At 37.3% G+C, this 23,628-nt stretch overlaps 1 protein-coding gene across 1 annotated transcript in view; it reads right to left on the reverse strand.

Moving 5' to 3' along the window:
* OXCT1 (3-oxoacid CoA-transferase 1) overlaps positions 1-23,628 on the reverse strand; it is an 88,784-nt gene that overhangs the window by 30,912 nt on the left and 34,244 nt on the right. Inside the window, exons 8-13 of the mRNA XM_065047616.1 lie at positions 10,081-10,188; positions 6,267-6,378; positions 5,679-5,773; positions 4,989-5,037; positions 1,592-1,664; positions 743-818 (exon numbers count right to left, since the gene is read on the reverse strand). Coding sequence (XP_064903688.1) covers positions 743-818; positions 1,592-1,664; positions 4,989-5,037; positions 5,679-5,773; positions 6,267-6,378; positions 10,081-10,188 — 513 coding nt within the window. The remainder of the gene's footprint in view (positions 1-742; positions 819-1,591; positions 1,665-4,988; positions 5,038-5,678; positions 5,774-6,266; positions 6,379-10,080; positions 10,189-23,628) is intronic.

Below are 23,628 nucleotides of genomic sequence, written 5' to 3' on the forward strand. Positions count from 1 at the left end.
TTTTTTTTTCTAGACCTTTCTGATACAAACCATATCAGAAAGTACCATATTGAAAGCCACTGAAAATATCAAGCTTGTAAATCAGACAAAAGATACGTATGCTGTTTAATGTTAAAACACACACTGTGTTCAAAGTGGCTTAATGTCATCAGCTGATTAAATAATACCACAATTAGCTTATATTTCTATGGCTGAAATCTGTAGGACTATTCAGGTAAAAAAAATAGTATTGCTTCCCTCTAGATGTGTTCAAAACTGCAATGCTGTGATACTTTGTCAGTCACACCGAGAAAAATAATGCAGAAATTTGTTCATAATTTTATTATGAGCTACATGCTATTTTACACCTTCCTTCAAGTTCTTGCTCCAGTTACAACTATGTAAGAGTTATCACTCTTGACAAAAAAGCATCAATCCTTAGAAAAAAAGAAAAAAAAGACATTTGAAAGGCATAGACCCAAGAGGAATGAAAAAGGCTTACATAAATCATGTTTAGCTTTTCACAGTGCTTAGCGCAAGCATGATTTTAGAGGGCTGGCTCCAGATAATTGATTGCTTGGTGCCAGCAGTACACAAGAAAACCTGTTAACCTTAAAGCTGCACATATCCTCTATTTTAATGCTTTGAGCTTACAACCTCCATTTTGCTTCAGCCCTTTTCTCCTTTGCCTGACCCTCAGCTACAAATACATTCATATTATGCTAAATATAGTGCACTGACAGTAGCATAAACACCTACTTACAGGAATCATCCAGTTGGCCAGGTCACCGTACTTAGACACCTGCATAGCTCCAAGCATTGTCAAATCAACATGGCCTCTGGCAACAGAAAGTGTGTAATTAGCATACAATGTTCAAGTAACAGTCCACAGATCTTAACAACCTTTTGTTCACATTCTCATTACATCAATATAAAAACGGTGGCATACTGCAGAGGTAGCAGCCATTTTGTCACACATGTAGTTGGTTTTTTTTTTTCCTCTCTAGATGTATCACTGATGTAAATTTTTCTGTCTGCCTACTGAGCCTCAAAAATATTATTACTTTTTTCTGGGTTTGGTTAATTGCATGCACAGTCAATCAGCTCCGAACTCATACTTTTAAGTGCTCTCCTTCACATATTTACATGCACTCATTATCTTTTCAGAGCCATTAGGATTTAGTGTTTGTTTGTATCCAACCTCCTTCCTGAAAAACAAACAAAAAACAGGTGCAGATGGTGAATTTCCATTAGGGAGGTGGAATGAGGATCACAGTCACAAGCTGAGCAAAGAGAATATAGAGAGTGCAAGTACAGATTAGATACCTGGAAATGGCCAAAAAGCAGTTGTTAAAACATAGCTTATAAATGTGTTTATATATGGCCAGGTGGTAGTAGACACGAACATCAGTACAGTATCTATTAGTTACAGTGTTTTTCTATTTCCCATAGCTAGACCTAATCCTCTGTAAACCATCACTGATTAAGCCCATGATCATTTTACAGGTTGTTAAATGCTAACCACATTTCAAAGAACTACAAATGAGTTCAGTCACTGACTCAGTTTATTCTTTTCATGTTTCAGAAGATCAGGGTTTGTGTTGCTACGTACCCTCTTATCATTGCAAATGATTCATCGCTAGAGAAGAAGGAAGAACCTGGAAGAACAGTGACTGTCTCCTTACCTGTAAAAGAAACAAGCTATAGTACATATGCATTTTCTCTCTTTGGCAAATGAAGTCACAGCTATTATCCAAGACATAAGGGGGGGTTTATCAAATTCCTTTGGATTCTGTACAATACGGACCTGTCTGCACGTACTATGTCACATGTAACCCTAATCAATCATAATGAATTGTGAAGCACTTTGTGACAGTTTTAAAGGATAGAATTGCTCACTCTTTGACCACCAGCAGTTCTAGGCAAGACATCACTGACACCAGAGGCTAAGAAGCATCTGTGGACTTCAGCTTTCTGCTCTATTCACAGAAAAAGTGAGAGGTAATTCTCTTTTGAAACAGAGGAAGAGCATCTTCAGGAGACAGGGTGGTTGCAAAGAAGAGTGAGCAGACCAGATTGAACAGCCTAGAGCAATAATGATGCAGAATACAAAAAAATAAATCACACATTTAGTCTACCCTTGCTTTATTAAAGTGCACAAGAAAATGTGCATCTCTATGCTGTACTGTTCTCTGCACCGTGCTTGTGTCAAGCACTGGAGCTCACATGGAAGTGTCTTATTTTGACTGTGTCCAGAGCCCTCTCTTTCCTCTCCTGCCAGCACTCTGAATCAGTCTGAGTGTCAACCATGTGTACACAGTGCCTGTGGAAAGGAATAAGAAACACAGCCAACGATGAAATTATAAACCAAGCATGTGAAACTTGAGGGAAAAAACCCAAGACTTTAGCACCAGATGACATTGTGAAGAAAAAATCAATGTAACAACAAAGAAGATGGAAACATGATTCAAGAGTTTCCAGAAAACAGGAAAAAAGATACAATGAAACTAAGAGGATGGGAAAAGTGAAGGAAACACAGCAGGAAAGTTAAAATAAAAACCTAAGTTACCTGTTTCAATTTACTGAGTTCACTTGCATTATATGCCAAGATATTGTATGGAAATGAAATTTTCACACACAAAATAGTATAGAATTAAGGTTATACAAACAGTCTTGCAGTCAGATCACAAGAATTCACCATGCTAACATCCAAACCGGCTGAGACTGACCAAATCCTCTATCCCTACCAGGCACCCACCCAGGGGAGTGGGAGAAACAACGCAACCTGCAAAGAGCAACAGGGAGTGAGAACTCTGGCATCAAGCAACAAGTTAATGCAGTGCTGAGAAGAAAGAGACACAGGCAGAAGACCACAGAACAATGTAGCAAGAGCACTGTCTTACCCACTTCTTGAAAATGCTCTCAGGATGTCAGCATATATTTCTACTGTAAGACAGAAGTCTCCCCTCCAGTTACAGTGAACTTAATGTGAGACATTCAGAAAATGGGACAAAACCCCCTACATTTCACAGCAGTACAGATAAAAATTTGGCAAAAGCCCAAACTGGGAGTATATTTTGAAAATGTGGACTTTGGGGGCTCACACCGTACCATTCCAGTCTATGAATGCAAACAGAATTAAACCCTATTCCTTTGCCATTTCGCTTCTGTTTTCTTCATGTGCTTTTTTTTTTAATTTGGCTAGAAAGCATTTAGAATGGTTTTAATCCAGCTAAGTGTCAGAGGGATTTATCACCTTCTGTGTGTTCCAAATATTATAACAATGTAATTTTGGTGGTATAGCTGAGGTTCACCTATCCTGTGTCCACTGCAGCTTCAGAGGTGAAGATGTGAAGGTGCTTAACACTCAAGCACCAATACCAGACTAATGAGATTTCCATCTTGTTACTCTAACTTCTTACATTAGCTTCATCCCTGCAAGATTATATCTTCAAAAATATTTATTACCAAAAACAACAATTCAAGATCATCTTGACATCCATATAAAAGCACAATGATTTTTTCAGAATATTTATCAAGTTCTTGGATATTTTTTCCATCATCACTCTGTTAACATGTTCATTACTAATGCACACATATTAGCATTTAGGTTCTAATAGGCATGCATATAATTTCACCGTTTACAGTAAATGGTTTTTATTCTAAACAATTTTTTCCTTCCAATGACACTTTCAATAATTTTTTTTTTAAATTACTTCAATTTCACTTCAAGCATTAACACAGCTCTTACACACCTCTGACATTTTCCTTCCTACAGTGTATCACAACAGTTACCTAGCTACCGGTGAAATGCTGGGCTCAATTCCTTAGTAATTTCTTATTTTAAATCGGAAGATGGCCTTAATTAACTCCGTATTTAAAACATTATACTGACACATAGCAGTATGATAATGGTACCAATTAGTCAAGCTAGGTAGCAAATGTTGCAAGTCAATGAACAATTGCTGGACTGCACCTTGATATTAAATTAAAAGCTTGTTTGCTGTCAGTGCTTTATCTTCTTTGACTTTTCACAGCTTCATTGTACTTTCTGACAGCGGCTGAGAAAGGTACTGACTGTATAGATAAGTACGTATGTACCAATACATACATGTTTGTGTATGTATATGTATACTTAAATAAAAAATACAAAATGCGTAGGTTTACCACATGAAAAAACAACTCTAAGACGTCAGCTATGTATCTACAACCTATACAACTAGTATCAATGAGAATTCATAATGTGCCAAGACCTACTTCTGTTTGTCACAATACAACATACGGGTTTAATTTCACATGGAAACAGAGAACACATACAACTTTCCATGAAGAAAACAGAGATCAGACAGATGAACTAAACCATAAAAAGCTTGAGATTTACATTGCATGGCTGCTTCTGAAGTGAAATGTCCCAAAAAAGCTGGGCAAAAGAGCAGTGGGGACTGGCATCCCTGCACTAAAGCAGCAAAAGCAGCCACCTGCAGCAGAGCCCTCCAGCATGTCAAGTACTGTTTGGGGGGCTCTCTCCCCCTGCCCTGGCTGCCACCCCCTCTCCACATGCCAATGAGTTAGAGTTACAGAAGCACAGAATCATTTTGGTTGAGAAAGACCAAGTCACTAGCCAGAAATAAACACAGGACGTTTTAAAACACATCCCAAACACAAATCACTTGAACTCCTTTCCTAGAAGACACAAGGTAAAAAGTGTCAGGAAAACAAATCCAGACTCACATGCAGGCTTCACAGAACAATCTCACTTCTGAAAAGGAAGATGTGACCCTTTACTGCCTAAGCCTGGGAGTTTACATCAGCAGCTACTAAAATGCATAAGCCCTCTAACTAGAAAACGAAACATCTCCATTGATCAAAATCAACCTTTGCTCAAAAGAAAATAAATATATTGATATTTATAAGTAAATAAAACAGGAGTCCAAGTTCAAACATTTAATCAAAAGGAAGTTTTTAGATTAACAATGAATAATCATTTCCCATAAATTTAAAGATTTTACCTGCGTTAATCAAGTCTGGATCTACTTCACTTTCAAGTGGATAAGGACCCTGACAACAACAGAAACATATGTCAGTTTTATATTAAAATACCTTTGAGATACAACTCATAACTGGTTTACTATTTCTAAGTCATATTATTGAAAACAAATCATCACAGACATGTATTTTTTTTTTTATTTTTAGCAGAAGAACATCCCTGATGATACGAGCCACAATTTACATCAATTAACATACAAATACTGATGGACATATCGTTAGAGGCTTTTAGAGTTACTAAATAACCATGAAGTGGTGGGGTTTTGTTTGGTCTGAATGGCAGACATTTTTCAGAAAAAGGTATGCAGATACAACTTCATAAAGCCATATGACAGTGAACATAAAATTCACTTAAAGCTTTATTTAAGATTATGTTTGATAAGGCTTACAAGGCTTGGTCTTGCAAACTACTGAAGGTTTGGACTCCTTCCAGCAAAACATGTAATTAAGAACATACTTAGCAAAGTAGTGCTAGAATCCTGAAATTAGTATTTCCTTGAAAAGTTCCCTGCACTACAATGAGAATGTTATGATCATTAAACATGGTGTATATTTGGATATGATTTTTAGTAAAATTACAATCAGGTCAGGGGCGGTCAGGGAATAAAACCCAGCCACTATAAGGTAAGTACATTACCAAGATATATTCTTACCAAACCTAGGACTCCATTTTCACTCTGTAAGTGAACAGTAATGTCTGGACTGATGAAGTTACTGGCCAACAGTGGAATTCCAATACCCAGATTAGCTGAAAATGTCTGGTTAAGGCACAAACAGGAACACGCATACTGCAAACTAGTAAATTTTTTTAAAGTTAGTATGATTAGATTAGAACTGTTTTCTTCACAAACACTTTCATTTTAGTTAGATGCCTCACATTTGTGATGAGTTATTTCACCATTTGGACCGTTTAATTGCATTCTGTCAAATACTTTACATGAAAAAAAAAAACAACCCACAGTGGAAGTAAGCTTCATTTCCAATGTGCATAACTTTTTCAATCAATTCTTGCAAAACATTCAACTGCTACAAAATGCTCCAGATATGCCTGGATAGTAACTCCAGGTGTATCATGGGTTAATATCACATCTATTTCAATATATTCAATAGGATGTTAATAAAATGAGAGCATCCCAGAATCTGGGAAAGATAATGAGCATGATAATTAACCTGTCTTAAAACAGCTGCAGCTATTATTCTAGTGAGTCGTCACTTGAACCTACAGCACAGGTGAAGGATACCATACATGCCATCCTCAAACTCTAAAGCAGCCCGTCTGATGATCCTCTCCCTCACATTGTCTCCCTGTTTTTGTTTGGCTTTTGAGTCTTCAGGCTTTCGGACTGATAAGCGCTGCAAATGAAGATGTAACAGTAATATTAGAGTCCAGATTCTTGCTTCTTTCTTAAGATACAAAAGCCTGATTTGTGATTGCACTGAGATACTTGGTCCAAGAATAATGTTATTTTTCCATCTTCTGCAAAAACCAACCTTTTCTTCCATCAGTTCAAGCTTATCTAAGCCAATGGAGTCATCAAATATCCCCAATGACAGCCTTAGAGCAAAATGTTATTTCTTTGTCTATATTGCCAAGGCTGAGAGAGTATGTGATACATAGACCACTGGTTAAGGCACCAGGCATTAGTGTAAATACTAGCAAATCTTAGATTCGTTACCCCAGAGACACCTAAATAGATTTGTAAAATGTCAGCCTAATATACAAATACTGCTCTCTTTCTGCATTCATTCAATTCAGTGGTGCTATTCTAGATTTATATGCATGAGACAGACAAATGCCAGTCATCTAAAGATACTGGTAGCTAAGCAACTAAGTTTTCAAACATAAATCTGCCTGAAGTTGTTTCCTGAAATTTCCTGGCCTTAAAATGATGCTTTCTAAATCACATGTAGATGAAAATGCCATGACATTCAAGAACTTTGTAAGACCTTTTTTCCTAAATTATTGTTTACATACATTATGTTCTTTGTGCATCTCTCCCATGCATATACAACCGCTCTGGGCAACATCATGTCCTGCACCCTCTCCTATTCCAGGCCATAATGAACACGTTGGGCAAAATTATCTTCTGTTCATTTTCATCACTACGAAAGAATTTTGCAGTGTCTTTTTTCCCCATGTTGGGAGTTCCTTTCCTCTTAGGCCACAGGTGGCCAACACACAGCCCGCAGGCCAAATCCAGTCCTCCACCTTGTTGATTTTTTAATAAATTAGCCAGATACATGAACTTTAGCAATTACATGTTATTTTTTAAAAGTACCTGTAAAAAGATACTTTGTAACAAGCAGCCAGGGTCCCACTAATGAATTCAACATTGTTTTCCATGAATACGGCCAGGTCTATGGTCTAGCAGTGCTGGCCATGCTTGTGCAATGACATACTAATGTCATTTCATAATATGTCATTTAGTAACTGGACAGCTCTGGACCACTTGCTAAAGTTCATGTATCTGGCTAATTTACCAAATGAAATGTGACTGCCCAGTTGGGAATACTGATTTAAGGGGGGATGGCTTAAGCAGATGGGGTAAGAAGGCAAGTGCCTGCTAGGATTTGTAATGGTGACATGAAGAGAAGGTCTCTAGTGGGAGCAGGGGGCAGGGGAGGATGATGGAATAAGGAGAATGCTCCTCATGGGGGGTGATAAAAGGAGAATATCAGTAGGCATATCCACCCACAAAGGAACATGCTCCTTATTCCACCATGGAAGAGTGAGGAGAATGTTCATGCTGGAGAACAGCATTAAGGATAATGTTGCTGGTCCTAGGAATTGGTGATGGGGGAGTAAGGAGAATGTTACTGGCATAGATAGAGGGGGAGAATTGATGGAGAAAGAGTTACAGCTGTTTATGCGGAAGCGGGTTTAAAGGAAAGTTGAGCCCGTGTGAGAGGATCTGACTATTATTTAAACAGGTCCTAAAGGACATCTTAGTCTTTTACTTAGGTGGCGCACCATACCATCTTTGGTGGAACAATTTGAATCCCAAAATGTCCAGTAAGAGAAAGGTTGATGTAGAAGGAAGGCAATTTAATGACAGATTGGAAAGTGAATATATGTTGTTGTTTCAAGGAGAAAAAACAGTATGTTTTTTGTGTTATGAGACAGTGCCAGTGATAAAGGAGTACAATGCACATAACTGAGTGGCAAACACAAGGCCTGCAGGCCGAATCCTAAAATTATATTCAGCCTTTTGAAGGCAACTGCGAGACAGATGTGGCCTCTAATGAAACTGAGTTGGACACCCCTGTCTTAGGCAGTCAGAACCAGTATCAGTTCTCTTGAATTTCCCAGCAACCTTCTTTTTATGCCTTGGCTATTCTCCCTAGAATTGCTTCACTTGTAAGTTGTGGAAATAGTAGGAACAATCACAAAGGGTTTCTCCCCAGCAAAGAGAAGGCTAAATAGTATAATATGACTAGCACTAGAGGCACCATGTCTGAGCCAAATTGGCAGGAACTGCTACTTAGAGCCAGTAAAGACTTAGGACAAACTAGGTTCTCTTTATTCTCTTTATTCCTCACCTCCCCTCTTACCACTTACCACGCTGAATGCTTGCACATGTATAGTCACTTCCTTCATATATAATATTTTATGGAAGAGTAAATAAATCTGCCATTTCCTTCCTAAACTTATCAGATGTACCACTGCCAAAATTACAAAACTACACAAACAAAATTAATCTGTGTTAAATCTTTGCTGTGCAGTTTATTGTGCTTCTCCCCCCGCCCCCTCTTCTTTTTTTTCTTAAGCATCTGGGGAAGGGGGCAGATGACTAAGTAGGTGTATTCACGTATGCAAACAAGCCAAAGAAAGCAAGATCTTCATACAAAGTCTTCGCTGGACTGAGAGTCACCTCTTTGGCAGTCACCACCACCAAATGGCAGTAAGAACAGCAGTTTACTAAATGCAAAATGGATTGCTCTCATAAAAGGTAAAAGCTTTCCGTGAAATATTGCATTCATTCAAAAGGAGGAAACAGGCCATTACTTGCAGTCTAACACAACATGCCCAAAGAAAAAAAAAAAGAAAAAAAAAAGGTTTGGCACTTCTGTTTTCAGCCAAATACTTAACAACATGTAATATTCTTCTGCAGAACCAAGAGATGAAAGGAAAAAACATGTTCATAAGAGAGATTACTCAGAGGAAAGGCCTTGTATGACTTTCTAGGACTTTGTGACTTGATTTTAATAATAAAAGTTTAATTATTACAATTCCTTTCTACACTTTTTTTTCCCCAAGATGTCCTTTTTCTCCTTGTGTCATAGATCTCCCCCTCCACCAGCTCTTGTGATGACATTTTGAATAATTCCCAACCGTGGAGTATGGAGACACAGAAGGAATACAGAATTTTCAGTTGCACTTTAAGAGTATTGCCACATCACCAAAATGAATATAGAGAGATAGTTTGAGTAAAGCAAAGCCACAGAAACAAAGAAGAACAATCACACAATCATAATTTTCTTGGACGTTTTCAGCCTTCTATTCAGACTGTAACTGCCACTGTCTAAAAAAGTTCTCGATTAAATTAAAAAAAAAAAAAAAAAAAGGAAAGGTTCCAGGAGTAATTCAATACACAGCACAAAAGGGGTTTGAGAACAGCTCTACCTGCCCATGTCAAGAGCTCTCCAGGAGAAAATAAAGTATCTAATGGTATCTAAAGGCAGCCCTTAGTCTAGGTGTTCTCTTTGTTTTGTCTACAGAAGATGAACGGAGAGAAGGAAGTAGAATGGAGTATCATTTTCCATCAAATTTTCAACTGTGTTAAAGCCATCTAGGACTATAAGTGGTTGCTAAAAATTATTCAGGGACTGAACCACAGAGGCTCAGGTATCAGAAATGATGCTCAGCTCTCAGGCCCCCACCTAACTAGTAACTACCTAAGTACCTACCTAAACTCCAATACTTAGCAAAATTTGACAGCTTTTTTTCACACTGTTTTCTCAGTTCTAAGACTCGCTGGTTCAAGTAAAAACCCTGTAAATTCAAAAATACACCCCAGCTGAAGTATGTTGTGATCAAGAAGCTCAGCCACTTACTTCAATTCTCTTCTCGAACTTCTCTCCCTTTATCAGACGATCAACATAGATTTTGGGAACATGAATGTCTTCTGGGGCAAATGCTCCTATATCAACAATTTCTTCCACCTGCAGACAGAAAAGGGAAAGTGAAAATATTTAGAAAAAAATATTCAGTTAGAGATTTTATTAGCATTTAAAATACCAAATATACAGTGGGCAAATCAAGAAAACTAACAAATGGCAGAAAACAGACATAGTCTTTAAAAAAGGCTATCTTTCCTCTTCTTTCAAAGGCTATTTCTACATAGAAATTGAAAGTAGTTTACGTTTTAACAACCCATGTTGTACAATCACCTTCAAGAAATGTACCATGTGCAATTACATCAGAGTTGCTTGTACCTACAGATAATTTCCATCCAAACAGAAAGAAACAATATGTCAGAGTACAAAGCAGAAGTATGAATTTTAAGGATACAAACACAGACGATGGCTTGATATTTTTCCATAGTGTACTCAAAATTTAAAAAATTCAAACTGTAATAATTGCTTGTGAGAAGGATCTGAGGATCTAAGTCTCTACAGTTAGTGAAAGATTCAGCACAAACCAGCACTGATTCACATATAGCACATTTTAAATATCAGCTATCTGGTACATGAAGTCATTTCTGTGCCTCAAGCACAGAAAACAGGGTTTTCCTTCTGCTATGTCCCAGCTCAGGGTGGTCTAGCTGGAGAACCTGCTATGGGCAGATGCCTGCAGCACAGACCTTCAGTGATGTCTGGTGCTTTCCCTGCCAAGTCTCAGGTGCAGAAAGCACATCCTGTGCCACAAATAGACACTACTGTTAGGGCTGTACCTGCATCTGACCACAGAGAAAATGTGTCATGTTAAAGCAAAAGGACAAAGATAACATCTGAAACAACCTTCTAAAAAGAAGTGAAATCGTTTCCCAACTGCTTTATCACAAGGAACTAGTTAAGCTTTCAGGAAGTCTAAGAACCCCAAAACAAGTCCCAGCATATGACACATCAATGTGAGTACATCCCTTAGTAGCCATCACCAGTGAAGCAACATTAAAGAGCTTAAAATTCAGTTTGACATCCTACTGTTACTGCACAATGTGATCAATACCAAAATCTATAGTACATCTGATAGACAATTACCTCCTTACTGTGCCTTCCAGTTTGACAACTAAAAACAAACAAACGAACAAACAAACCCACCCTAAAAGCAGAAGAGGGAGAGGAAAAAACTAAGAATATAAAGACCCCAGGATCAGTTTCAGATGACCCCTAAAAAAAAGCCCTGGTTACCCCACAGGAGGTTACGCACAGGAGGAGATACATTGGGAAATCTGTAAGGCAAAGGTGGTAAGGAAGAGGTAACAACAGCCACAGGGACACCAGCCTCAGTGTTCACAGGGAGCAAAATCAAACATACAGAGTTTTATCCACAAGATAAGGAGAGACAGTTGAATCAATGTTTAAAAATTTCAGACTACTGTATTCAGGGAAAAATGGTATAATCTATTCATGCCCTACCTCACCTGAAGTTTACTGCTTTATAAATGAATTTTAAAACTAAAATGGAGACCAAGTCAAAACAAGGGTAAAGTGAAAACATCCCAAAGCACTCTCAGTGCAGGGACTACTACCAGAACATGCTCAGAAGGGAGGAGAAGCACAAGATAAGGCTTTTCAATGAAGCCATACACAAGCAAATGATCTGCTACCAGCAGAATTGTCAAATTCACCTTTTCTAATTACGTTTGTCTTTACTTATCAGGTGGAAAATTAGGCCTGGGGAATACTAATTACTACATATTTGAACTTTTTCGTGAAAGAACTACATGTATTTGCTGCAGTAAATGAGATTATAAAACCAAAGTCTTTGCAGGCACAATTCAACCAACTTCAACAGAACTATCCTGTCAGAAAACCTGACACATTGTTATCTCTCCCCCATAGAATACACAGCATAAATCATTTATCCAACAATAAACTATTGGATTTTGTTATTAGTCACCCTATTCCCTTCACTGGTTAGTACTTTGAGCCTTCGGAAACAGCAGTCAGCATGATAGCTTTTCCTTATAACAACTATCGACATTATTATTTATCATTTCATTATGGTATCCTAGCATTACACATACAATATGTATTTTTGTCCTAGGGATTTCAAATGGGCCTAAGGATCCCTGCAGACTAGAACACCTTTGTGTTCACAGGCAGCCCCTCACTATTCTTACTGGTGTTTTGCAATTGCTATGTTCTGCCATTATGTACCAAATTAATTGATCTACCATTAAGCATTAAGGGTAATTAAGTATGTTAAATATCAATAGAGCAATGAAATGGAATTTTGAAAAGCAATTAAAAATTTGCATGTAATGTCTGCAAGAATACATATCATCCAGTTCTGCAAGTGAAATTAATCAGCATGTTCATATGAAGAATAAATAATTTGCACAGGGGAAGTATAAATGCCATCTGATTGCTCCAACTCTCTCTCCCAACCCTGCTCTCAGGGAACTAGATGATACTGCGTTTGAAACGCTGTAGACGGGCTGCCAGCATCCTCCATCAGAGCTGCCAGCACTGCCGCCACAGATGAAGCTGTGCTAATGGAAGTGACACCATGAAATCTGATGGCTATGGGAATCAGTAACTTAACTTTCTGTGACCACTGCGAGATATAACCCCAGCACCTTTCTAGATAAAAAAAATAATGCAAAATTAAATAGTTCCATAGCTGGGAATATGCACTTCCCTTTCACATTTCATATTCCTTTATCAGTCTGTTCTGTGAGCCATCCACAACCTAATCCTCAATCACCTGCAGACATGCAGGAGAGCACTTATATTAATAAGTAAAAGGACATATGTGAGTTTTCTTCCTGGTCTCTCCATATTATCTATCCTTCTGTTCTTCTCTCTATTTACCTTGCCTCAGGCTTTTTTTTTTTTTTTGTCATGTATAGAAGAATTCCTGTAAACATCAAAGTCTTTATATGACATCCCACCCAAGAGACACGAAGTCTGGTGAAGCACAGAGAGGGAACTAATCAAGGTAGACCACCTCCTGCACATTTTTTAATTTGCAAATCAAAATACTTTGGTACCATTTGGACTGCCTTGATCACATGTTTATTTTAAATCTTAACTTCACAAATGTGTTAGAAGATAGAAAATGTTTACATCTTTGCTACACAGGTAAAGATAAAGATTAACTTCAGGAGACCATATGGGCCAAGTTCCCTCTTCTGGGAAGGCTCTGATGAGTGATTCAAAAATCTTTGCATTGTTTCAAGAGTTTCACAGTATTGGTTTTCTTCCTCGTTATAAATGTGCTTGCAAATCTTGTCTGATTGCTGAAAATGGGAGCAAAATGAATAAATTCAATCATTTCTGAATACTGCTCTATCTCCAAGTACACACAGAACATAAAAGCTGTTCTCCACTATGATTCACGAGAGCCTTCTGCCATCTCGTTTGGTATCAGGACTCACAGAATCAATGGTCACTTGTTTCAAAATATCACTTCCTTCTGTAATTTACATCTACTTTTCCCTTTTTAAAGTAGTCAGATTTTTGCTTATGGAAAGTCAGCTACTCTTCTACAGTTTTATGTCAGAATATCTGAAGGCTTCCAGAGAGAAAAAGTGAACCTTGAAGGTTATGGATTTCCAATAAGAAAGATAAAGAACTCTGGCTCTTGACCAAAAGCTAGGAAGGAAATTACAATGACACAACTATTCATGCCAAAAGACTTGAAAATTAAAAGGTCTTTCCTTTGCGTATTTACCTCTTAACCTATATCTGTAGCCTAATTAGATGCTTTACGATACGTGAAACATTTTCAGCTATTTTAGGTTTAAATCTCAGTTTTCATAAAACTAAGCTGTAACCAGAAATGACAACATAATTCCTTATTAGGGGAAAAAAAATCAAAAACGTGCACCTGTAGATGGGTGAGAGAGAGAAAGAGACTTGGGGAGAGGGAGAATTTTTAAAAAAATATGCATTTTTAAGCAGCTTGTTTTTAAACTGGCTTTATTAGATATCTCTATCACTACCTTAATTATCCTAGTACACTTCAGTTCTTCAAACTGAAATAACAAAAATACACAGCAGAACATAAGTAGGATAAAATATTACAACTGGTCAAATGTCTAAAACAGCAGAAGAATTAAATCAAATTTAGCCCCTAAGATTCTCAAGACAAACTCATTAGAGAGAGTACTTCTTCAGTTGACTACTGGAAGAGTCAGGATGTCACTGCAAAATTCATTGCAACATTTATAAAATCATAAGAAGTTAAAAAAAATATTAAAAAACACAATAAGGACTATGAGCAAAAGTGGCGTGAGTCTAGTTCATTCCAGATCACAGAAACTGTGATCAGCTATTCCCTCTGCTAATGACAAACAAGGAGAAAAAAGTCAGTCTTATGTTTAGACTAAATTTCACAAAAAGCTTTGATATTGTAAAACAGTGGAATACCCTCTGAAACAGGTCACTGGAAATTAAGAACACACTATACAAGTATACTGGGCTACAGGAAGGTGCAAAGGAGGTTAATATTTACTCAGCTCTGCCTGCATGCAGGGAGATGAAAGAGGACCTTGTGAGTTCAGTTCTGTCCTTCTAGAATCATAGAACCATTCTGGCTGGAAGAGACCCTGAGGATCATTGAATCCAGCCATAACCTAGCTCTGGCACTAAACCACGTCCCTGCCAGACCATGAAATTCCACCTTCTGCCAAACTCACGTGGTTAATGAAATGACAGTCAATAGCCATCCTGAAGATGAGACTTTTACAACAACTTTAAAAAGCAAGCAACTACCAAGTAGTCTGATAAAGGCACATATTGGTAATTAATCACCACGTTATGCTCATGTCAGACTTAGAATAAATGTCTCCATGACACACTGACGGGCAGGAGAACAGTAAAAATCTGTGAAGATCAGATTTGTCAGAAAGCCTTTAGCCTAATGAGACTGATCTACATCACACGAAGGTTCATTTAGTCCATGAAGCGTTCTTCTTAGCAAAGAACAGAAACTTAAAAGACAGTGTGGTACTCTTGGTTATATATGCTCAGCTTCTAGCAATGTGTAGTTTAAGGATGCCCTCAGCCAGAGGCTGGACAGACCACTTTGAGCTTCTGAGGGACCATGAATTTATCTAATAGTTCCTTGGAACCCAAAAGGCTCTATCATTGCATTTCTACAATTTAACTAGTATGAAAATATTTATAATTATCTCTTGTCATTCCACTGTGTGCTTCCTTCTCTTTGCAATACAGGAACAGCACGCACCTGTTCTTTACTTGCTTGTTACATATCAATAAAGATTCTACCTACCTTAATATTTTTTTCCTGGTTTCTAGTAGACAGTTATCCTCTGTGAACACTACAAAGCAAAACAGTGAGGTGTGTTGCCAGTATGTCATATCTGATTATTAGGGAAGTAAAGCTGACATAATTGTCCTAAGTTTGTCCCCAGGTCACTCGTCATGTGGCTACAGATTCTGGTGAACTAGGAGCCCCTGCTAGATTATACTCATTTTACCTTTGTTTTCTCTGTTCTAAATCTCCTCAATTAGCTCCACTTCTAGTTGCCTCAGGCTTAACGTCTTCTCTTACACTTCTCTGCACCTGCTGCTTGTTTCCTCCAACTGCCCCTTTCCATTCTATGCATTTAACCTCTTAATCCACATTGTACTGCTGACAGCAAAGAAAACAGACTGCACTGCACTATCTGCTCAATGTAGACACACATAGTTCTAGGATAACAACCACAAAAAAAGAGAGAAAGCACACCTGATTACATGCAAAAGCTGCCTATATGGAAAGCTGTGTCCATGCATGAAAGAATATGAAAAATCTAAACACCAGCCTCTGAAAAAGTTCTACTATATACACCGAACTACACTTCTATGAGGTGCTGGAGAGAGTTCAGAGAAGGGCAACGAAGCTGGTGAGGGGTCTGGAGCACAAGTCTGCTGAGGAATGGCTGAGGGAACTGGGGCTGTTTAGCCTGAAGAAGAGGAGGCTGAGGGGAGACCTTATCACTGTCTACAACTACCTGAAAGGAGGTTGTAGCATGGATGGTGCTGCTCTCTTCCGCCAAGTAACACGATGAGATGAAATGGCCTCAAGTTGCACCAGGGCAGGTTTAGGCTAGATCTTAGGGAAAACTCCTTCATGGAAAGGGTTGTCAGGCACTGGAACAGGCTGCCCAAGGAAGCAGTTGAGTCACCATCTCTGGAAGTGCTCAAAAGACATACAGATGAGGTTCTTAGGGACATGGTTTAGAGGCGGACTTGGCAGTGTTAGTTTAACAGTTGGACTCAATCTTAAAGATCCTTTCCAACCCAAATGATTCTATGATTGTTCAGAAATTGTTAAACTAGTCACATTTTGTCATGGACAGGTTACATGATATTCTTAAGTTTCAAGAACATGTTCAAAGTCAGAAGACATGAAATTTCTCAAAGGAATAATCCTACAAAAATAACATTCTCAAAACAATGTGTTTTCACCTTTTTTTTTTCTTAATAACTGGGCATTTTTACCCAAAATAAACACTCACTTAAGCAGACTCATTTAAATCAAGGTAGAAGTGACTTTATAGAAGAGTAGCTATTTCAACATAAATGTCTGCTGTCACCCATACCTATAAATATGTACTGTAAAAATGTATTCTGCAAGTATAAACTGAACTTGCAGGTTTTTTCTCAAGATGTTTCCAAAGTAGATAACAAAGGAAAAAGAAATGTCTGCTAAGTATTGATTACTGAAATTACTTCATTAAACTGACAGACTTGCTTGTTTGACAATTTGCACAAGTATGTCTATATACATCAAAAGTGGAAGTGATAAATGATAGCTGTTTTCTTGCTTTCTTAAATCCATTTATTTGGATTTTTCAACGTTTTTCCAATGTAAAATCACCTGAATTAAAAGTACCAGAGATTTCTTTAAGATCCAGTAATCTATTAGTATTACCAAGCAACCCAGCCTCCTACAGCAGGCACACCTAAGGAGTGATTCCTTCCTAAACCCTTGTTAAAATCTGATTGTTTTGATATAGGCCACCAAGAAACTTATGCCGATTGTGACCACGTTTTGTGACTTGTGCTTTCTTGACGAAAAGTGATTCCATGGTGCTCAGTATGTATTTTTACTATACTCAACTGGATGATATTCATGACACCAAAAACAAGAATACAACTATGTTCCTACTTTTTAATTATAAAATGCCCAACTTGTATTCAGTGCCTAAGTTCTTTACACAAAATTAAACATAACCATCCACATGGAATATACATAAAATAGCCTTCTCAGATCTGGAAAAGGCAATTTTGGAAAATATTTTTTTATATTTCATTATGTAACCATTTTCCAGTCAAATAATTAAAGTAATGGGAGGAGGCCCAGAAGAAAATAAACAAAACCCCCACAATGGGTGAACATAGTCTTGCTTCATTTGTTAAGGGCGAGCTAATGGCAACACAACCTGCTTAACCTGTAGGAAGCACCTCTGTTAAATAAGGTAACTCACCACATCTCAAATCCTTCCATTCCAGAACAGAACAGCTGATAACAACATTAACTCTACTGGAATAATATCATTCAGCATTGTTGCGAACAAAATGTAGGTTGCTTTAAATACGTTATCCCTTTACTTCATTGCCTATTGTCAAAATACATTAGACTAAAAGCCTTTGAACTGATTAGAAGGTAAAAACAAGTAACTGACAATTTTTATTAAAATTATTTGCATATTATTGAGAAGAATAAAAACCAAAAAAAAAAAATAGCTTTAATCTCAACAAAAGACAAGTGACAAATGAAAAGAGATTGAAAGAGGTCTCATTTCCTAGGCATTTAAAGAAATGTAGCTTAAAGGTCAGGAGATAAATTTAAGCTTGTCTTTCAAAAAGGAGCTAAGGGAAAATTAAGTACTGAAGGTAGAGGTAGAAATAAAATAAAAAATTAAATTTAAAATAATAATAATTAAAAAAAAAAAGCTAACACACATTTTTAATTGCACCATCAAAGAAGTTCTTTGTATTTTCCAGGCTATTCAAGTCCAATTAAACCACCATCAAATTCAAGGAGTATCTTTAATCAAGGATCAAACCAGAGCATGCTAAACTGGAGACATATAAACATAACAAATTAGGTTGCTGGTTCTTTCCGGGAAGGAATATAAACGCTGCAGGTATTTCAATAAAGGCAGAAAAGACACAACATCTCAAAATGGCATTTTACATGCACAGAAGTATTAGTAATCCTCCTTATTTCAGATATTAATTATACTGGTAGTTTACAAAAATTTCTGAAAACCATTTTACACGCTACCATTTCTCAACAAGGGATCAGTGTGGTCCATTTCATATAGCAGATATCCCAAAGCCCCACAATCTTCAAGCTCAATAAAACTCTTTTGCAGCGTTAAGTAAAAAGGTAGTCAGAGTATGTTTTAAGGAAATGATTGGGAGAAAGAAAACAACTGATAGTAGTATGTCATGCAGCTTAGACACTTTCAACAGATTAATCAGTAAAAACAGGGTATCATGAGACTGTAAGTAACAAATTTTAAGAAAAATAAAAATTTCTAACACTTAATCATTATCCTTCCTAAACCTGCCTGGAAAGGAGAGCACTAGACATTCACAGAAATAAAAATAATAATAATAATAATAAAAATAATAAAGTGCTTCACAGGACTGAAAATATTATATGATGCTGAAGCTGACAGAAACACATCAAATCAGTCCTTCACACCATAACAATAAAAGTTTTTGCTTATCACAGCCTGATGAGAAAATTCTGATTTCTTTTCCTCTAGCAAGAGAGAAAAAATGTCTTTAGCACATCTGAGATTCAAAGTCATAACAAGTATGACCTCTAATCTCCCGATCATAGCAAGTTTTCTGTTCTGTTTCTGTGTTTATTAATCAGGGGGAATAACCACTTAAGCACATCAAGCATATACCAATTGGTTTCACATTCCCACTAGGACTTTTACACAACTTATTTAAAATAGTTTTTTATATAAATCGTTTGGTTGGTTTATTAACCCTTCCCTCTCTAGTCCCCTCAAAATAGAAATACATTAATTATAGGTTTACTTGTTGTCTCTGATTCCTCTGAATTATTGAAAGAAAAATTCAGCACTCTCAGAAACCTTCACATTAATTTAGCAGTTTTTGTTCTTTTTGTGCCTGAAAGTCTAGATAATATCTTGAGGTAGGTAGATGGATGGCCAACTTCATATAACACATCTGTTTCTCTCCTTGCCTATAAGCCTCCTGGCAGAGTCTAAGTCAGATACATTTGCTTAGCATATGTTCATCCTCGACGGAATCTGATGGAATCCATTACAAATAGCAATACATTTCTACTTGTATGATGGCTCAATTTAGTATCTTAAACCTGGAGTGTCTTAAAATCCCAAATAAGTTATAATTTTGAATGAATTAATTAATTAATTAATCAAGCACACCTGCTATCACATTTCTGTAAAATTTAAGACCAAAACCATGTAAAAATAGCTTTTCTCAATACACTAGGAGAAACTGATGGTATACATAGCTTAGGAAAATCAAGGGATAGTCCAGTGTGCACATGTAGACAGAAGTGTTTTCTAACTGCTGCTGAAAAGGCAAACAAACCCAGAGGACATAACCACTCCTAAATGCCTTGCAGGAGGTGACCACAGATGACAGCATCAAGAACGTGCTGCTGTCCAAGCTAGAAAGCCTATTTCTCAGCTGGCCTCATACTGAGATGTTACAAAAACTACAAGACTTTTCAAAATACACAATTAAAACATTAGGAAAAAAAGTGTAAAGGAACTGAAACAACGGTATTTAAGCACTTGCCTAATTCGCTTAAAAGAAAAAGGGAGAACCGTGAGACATCAGTATAACTTCCATCAGCCTGGAATTCAAACAGGCAAAAATTTTGGCATAAAAATGCAAGTGCCTGTTTTGAATTACCGTGACAAAAAAATGGATACTTGAAACTATTTTTGGTGAGAAATCTAGTTTACTTTACAAACCAACTGCAAGATGTGTTTGTACCTTCATTTGCAGCTCTAGATGCTCAGTGTGTTTAAGAAATTCAGCATTTTGAGAGCCTGGGGGCCACACATGCTCCTTAGCTCATTGTTTACACAGCCCGTTTTGGTGAGGAATATATCCCAGCTCTCCACTTTGCTTTTTGCTGCTTCTTTCAACAGGAACTAAAAAATATGATATAATGCATTTGACTTATTCTAAAGGTTAACAAGAAAGATGTCTGTTTTTCTACAACAAACCCACCCCCCAAAACACTTGTTTAAACATGAAGGTTGTTCCAAGATTTATTTAGCTTTGCTTTCTCCAACTTAATCAAAAGTGGCAAAATCAGGAACCTGATATTTAATTTATGGGTATATCAATGGGAGCACATTTCCCCACACAGGACTCCATGAGTACAGGTTTTCTATAAAGCAATTTAACAGAGTTTGGGGAAAAAAAGAAAAAAAAAAAAAAAGAAAAAAAAAAAACAAACCCACAAGACTAGGCAACTTTCAAATAAACACCAGGAAACTGTTTGGGAGACAGAAAAGTACTCTGTGTCCTCAAGCATTCTTTTACCACCTTCTGCATCCTGAAAAATGAGCATGAATTGAAGTCAAGACAATCTTGGTATCTCAAGCCTTTACTTCTCATTAAATCCTTTCTTCACTGAATAATTCTATTCTATAGCACTTGCAGGAAGAATGCTGCAACAGAAGGCTAAAATCTGAGCTTCTGATTCAAAGGATTACTCAGAAATACTCACTTCTGCATAAGTTACAAGGCTGTAGTTTTTCAAATCTCAATATTTAGACCACATGAAAAAATGTGTTTCATGTCAGCAGGCAAGTACTCAGTTGGTGAATTTTTTCTAAGATTTTCAGTTTGAGTGTCTCATTTGTCTCATTTTGTACTAGAAATCTGCATCAGAAATAACAAAAACTCATTAATAGCACAGAAAACTAATTGTTGCTTTAAGACACATAAATAAAAGTATATATGCATACAAATTCTTTGAATCATGCCTAAAACTCTCTCTGCACCATCTTTTCAGTGACATACTCGTGTGTGATTTAAAATGCAAAGACTTATATATCATTGGTTGACTAACATATCTAACTCATAAAAGAGGGCATAAGAATTATCATTTATTTACTGTACACATTAGTACATTCAATTAGAAGTTAAATCTAGCGTATTTTAAATCCTATTAATTTTCAAATTCTTATGATACAAGACATGAGTACTGTTAATGAAATAAACTTCCAATGCACAGTGTATCAGGCTTTCCACAAATTGCTGAGAAAAAAACCCCTAAATTTAGCTTTAGGAGCAAACAGGCTTTCCATCAGTGTCCCCAGCACACTGACTTCCTGGCAATCTGCAGTCATCCACTGATCAACCACAGATTTGCTTTAGCTTGTTCTTGTTGAATTTCACATTTGTTCTTCACACATGTGACAAGGTTTGTGTTTGTTTTTTTTTTCATTTGAAGATTGTGTTCACATCTGCAACGAGTTTCTGAAGCTGAATGCTGAGAAAGCTCATGATACTCATTCAAGTATCAATTTAGAAAGAAATAAAAGACAGATAACAGAAAAACAAATTCACATTTTCCAGCACAATGTTGTGTGTAGGTGAAACTATCATAAAAGCAGTCAGCAACAATTTGATCTGCTATGAATTTTAACCACTTAACATTCACTACTCCAGCAATGAAGTGCCAAATCTGAACCCACATAATTAGAGGTTATATATAAAAGAAAACCAACTGCAGGAAAAAAAAACCAAACACACAAAACAAAACCAAACAAAAAAAAAAAAAGACAAAACACAGAATAAAAACAAAAAAAAAAAAAAACAAACCCACACATAGCTAAAGTAACTACTAAAAAAGTTCATTCATCTCAAAATCAGAAGCATATTAACTAAATGTAAAAAGAACTACCTTATGAGATCCCTTCTAGCCCAGAGCTTCTGAAATGATCATAAAATGGTCTGCATAACAGCTGTAAAAATGTTTTGTTCTCTTTCCTGTCTTTTAATAAACGCATGCACTCACAGAAGCAAGAAATCAAATACAATGAAGGGAAAAACAACAAAAGAGCATTCAAGACTGAGGGTGGGCTTGCCACTAAAATTACTGTGGCAATTGAACTGCTTTTCCAAACCAGTACTAGTAGTCCCTGGATTTCTGTTCCAAACCTCTGACTTGTTCTTAAACCTGTGACTTGTGCCATAATAGTTACCAAACTGCTTTTTAGCGCTGTCAAATACTGAAGCAGAAAAGGCTAAACGCTTCAGCCCTTTTTGCACTCTGAATTGGTAATTTTGCTCTCTTCATTAAGCATTGCATAGCATTTCTTGCTACCTTCAGGTCTTCTTTATTTTGTACTGGGCTAGAGATTCCTGAGGTTGTTCCTATGTGCTTAAGCTTTTTTGCTTGCCTGGGTTTTGTAATGTTTAGCCTCGGACATCTGACTTTTGTCTCACTTTCTGTCCTTTTCTGTATTTGAGATCACAGTGATTGTGATCAAGGTCAAACTCCTACTGCTCTAACTGATTTTTCCATGATGGAAAAAATTATTCTCAAGCTCTTAACAGTCTTTCCCTAATCTCATTTCTTCTGAGCTATACTCCCCAGAAGCCCTCCTCTACCAAGTCACTGACCTCAAAAAATCAGTGTTCACAAGAGGCGTTCCCGATATTTTGCCATTTTCTCTTCTATGCTTTCTAAGGATCAGGAGCTTGAATTTCGTAGTTACTCTCCGACAAGTGTTCACTTCAATCTTTCACCTAAGTTTCCTTTGGGAAAGAGTATTGAATGGCTATTCTCTATATACAGGCTATATAAATTCAGTTCCACAAGCAGCTCTGATTCAGGATTTAGCCAAAAACTAGGCATGTAAATCCAATCATGCAGTCAAAAGCCCTGACTGACCACCTGGACATTTAAGATGCAAAGATATGATGCCTTATGCTACTAATATATATTTATACATATAACACATATTTTGCATATATTAAACTAACATGTTATGACAACTAGAATTCTACTGTCACTTGTGCCAAGAGCTGCTGGTAAGGTGCAGGAATAAGCAGCACAGTGTCTATTCTGTGCCAAATCACAGAGTCAGAGAATGTCCTGAGTTGTAAGGGACCCACAAGGATTGTCGAGTCCAACTCCTGACCCTGCACAGGACAACCCCACAGTCGACACCATGTGTCTGAGGGTGTTGTCCAGTCTCTTCTTGAACACTGTCAGGCTTGGGGCCATGACACCTCCCTGGGGAGCCTGTTCCAGTGCTCCACCACCCTCTGGGGGAAGAACCTTTTCCTCATGTCCAACCTAAACCTCCCCTGGCACATCTTCCTGCCATTCCCTTGGGTTCTGTCATTGGTCACTAAAGAGAAGAGTTCGGTGCCTGCTCCTCTTCCTCCCCTTGTGAGGAAGCTGTAGCTGCCATGAGGTCTCCTCTTAGTCTC

Source organism: Columba livia, chromosome Z (genome assembly GCF_036013475.1).
Source record: "Columba livia isolate bColLiv1 breed racing homer chromosome Z, bColLiv1.pat.W.v2, whole genome shotgun sequence".
NCBI lineage: Eukaryota > Metazoa > Chordata > Aves > Columbiformes > Columbidae > Columba > Columba livia.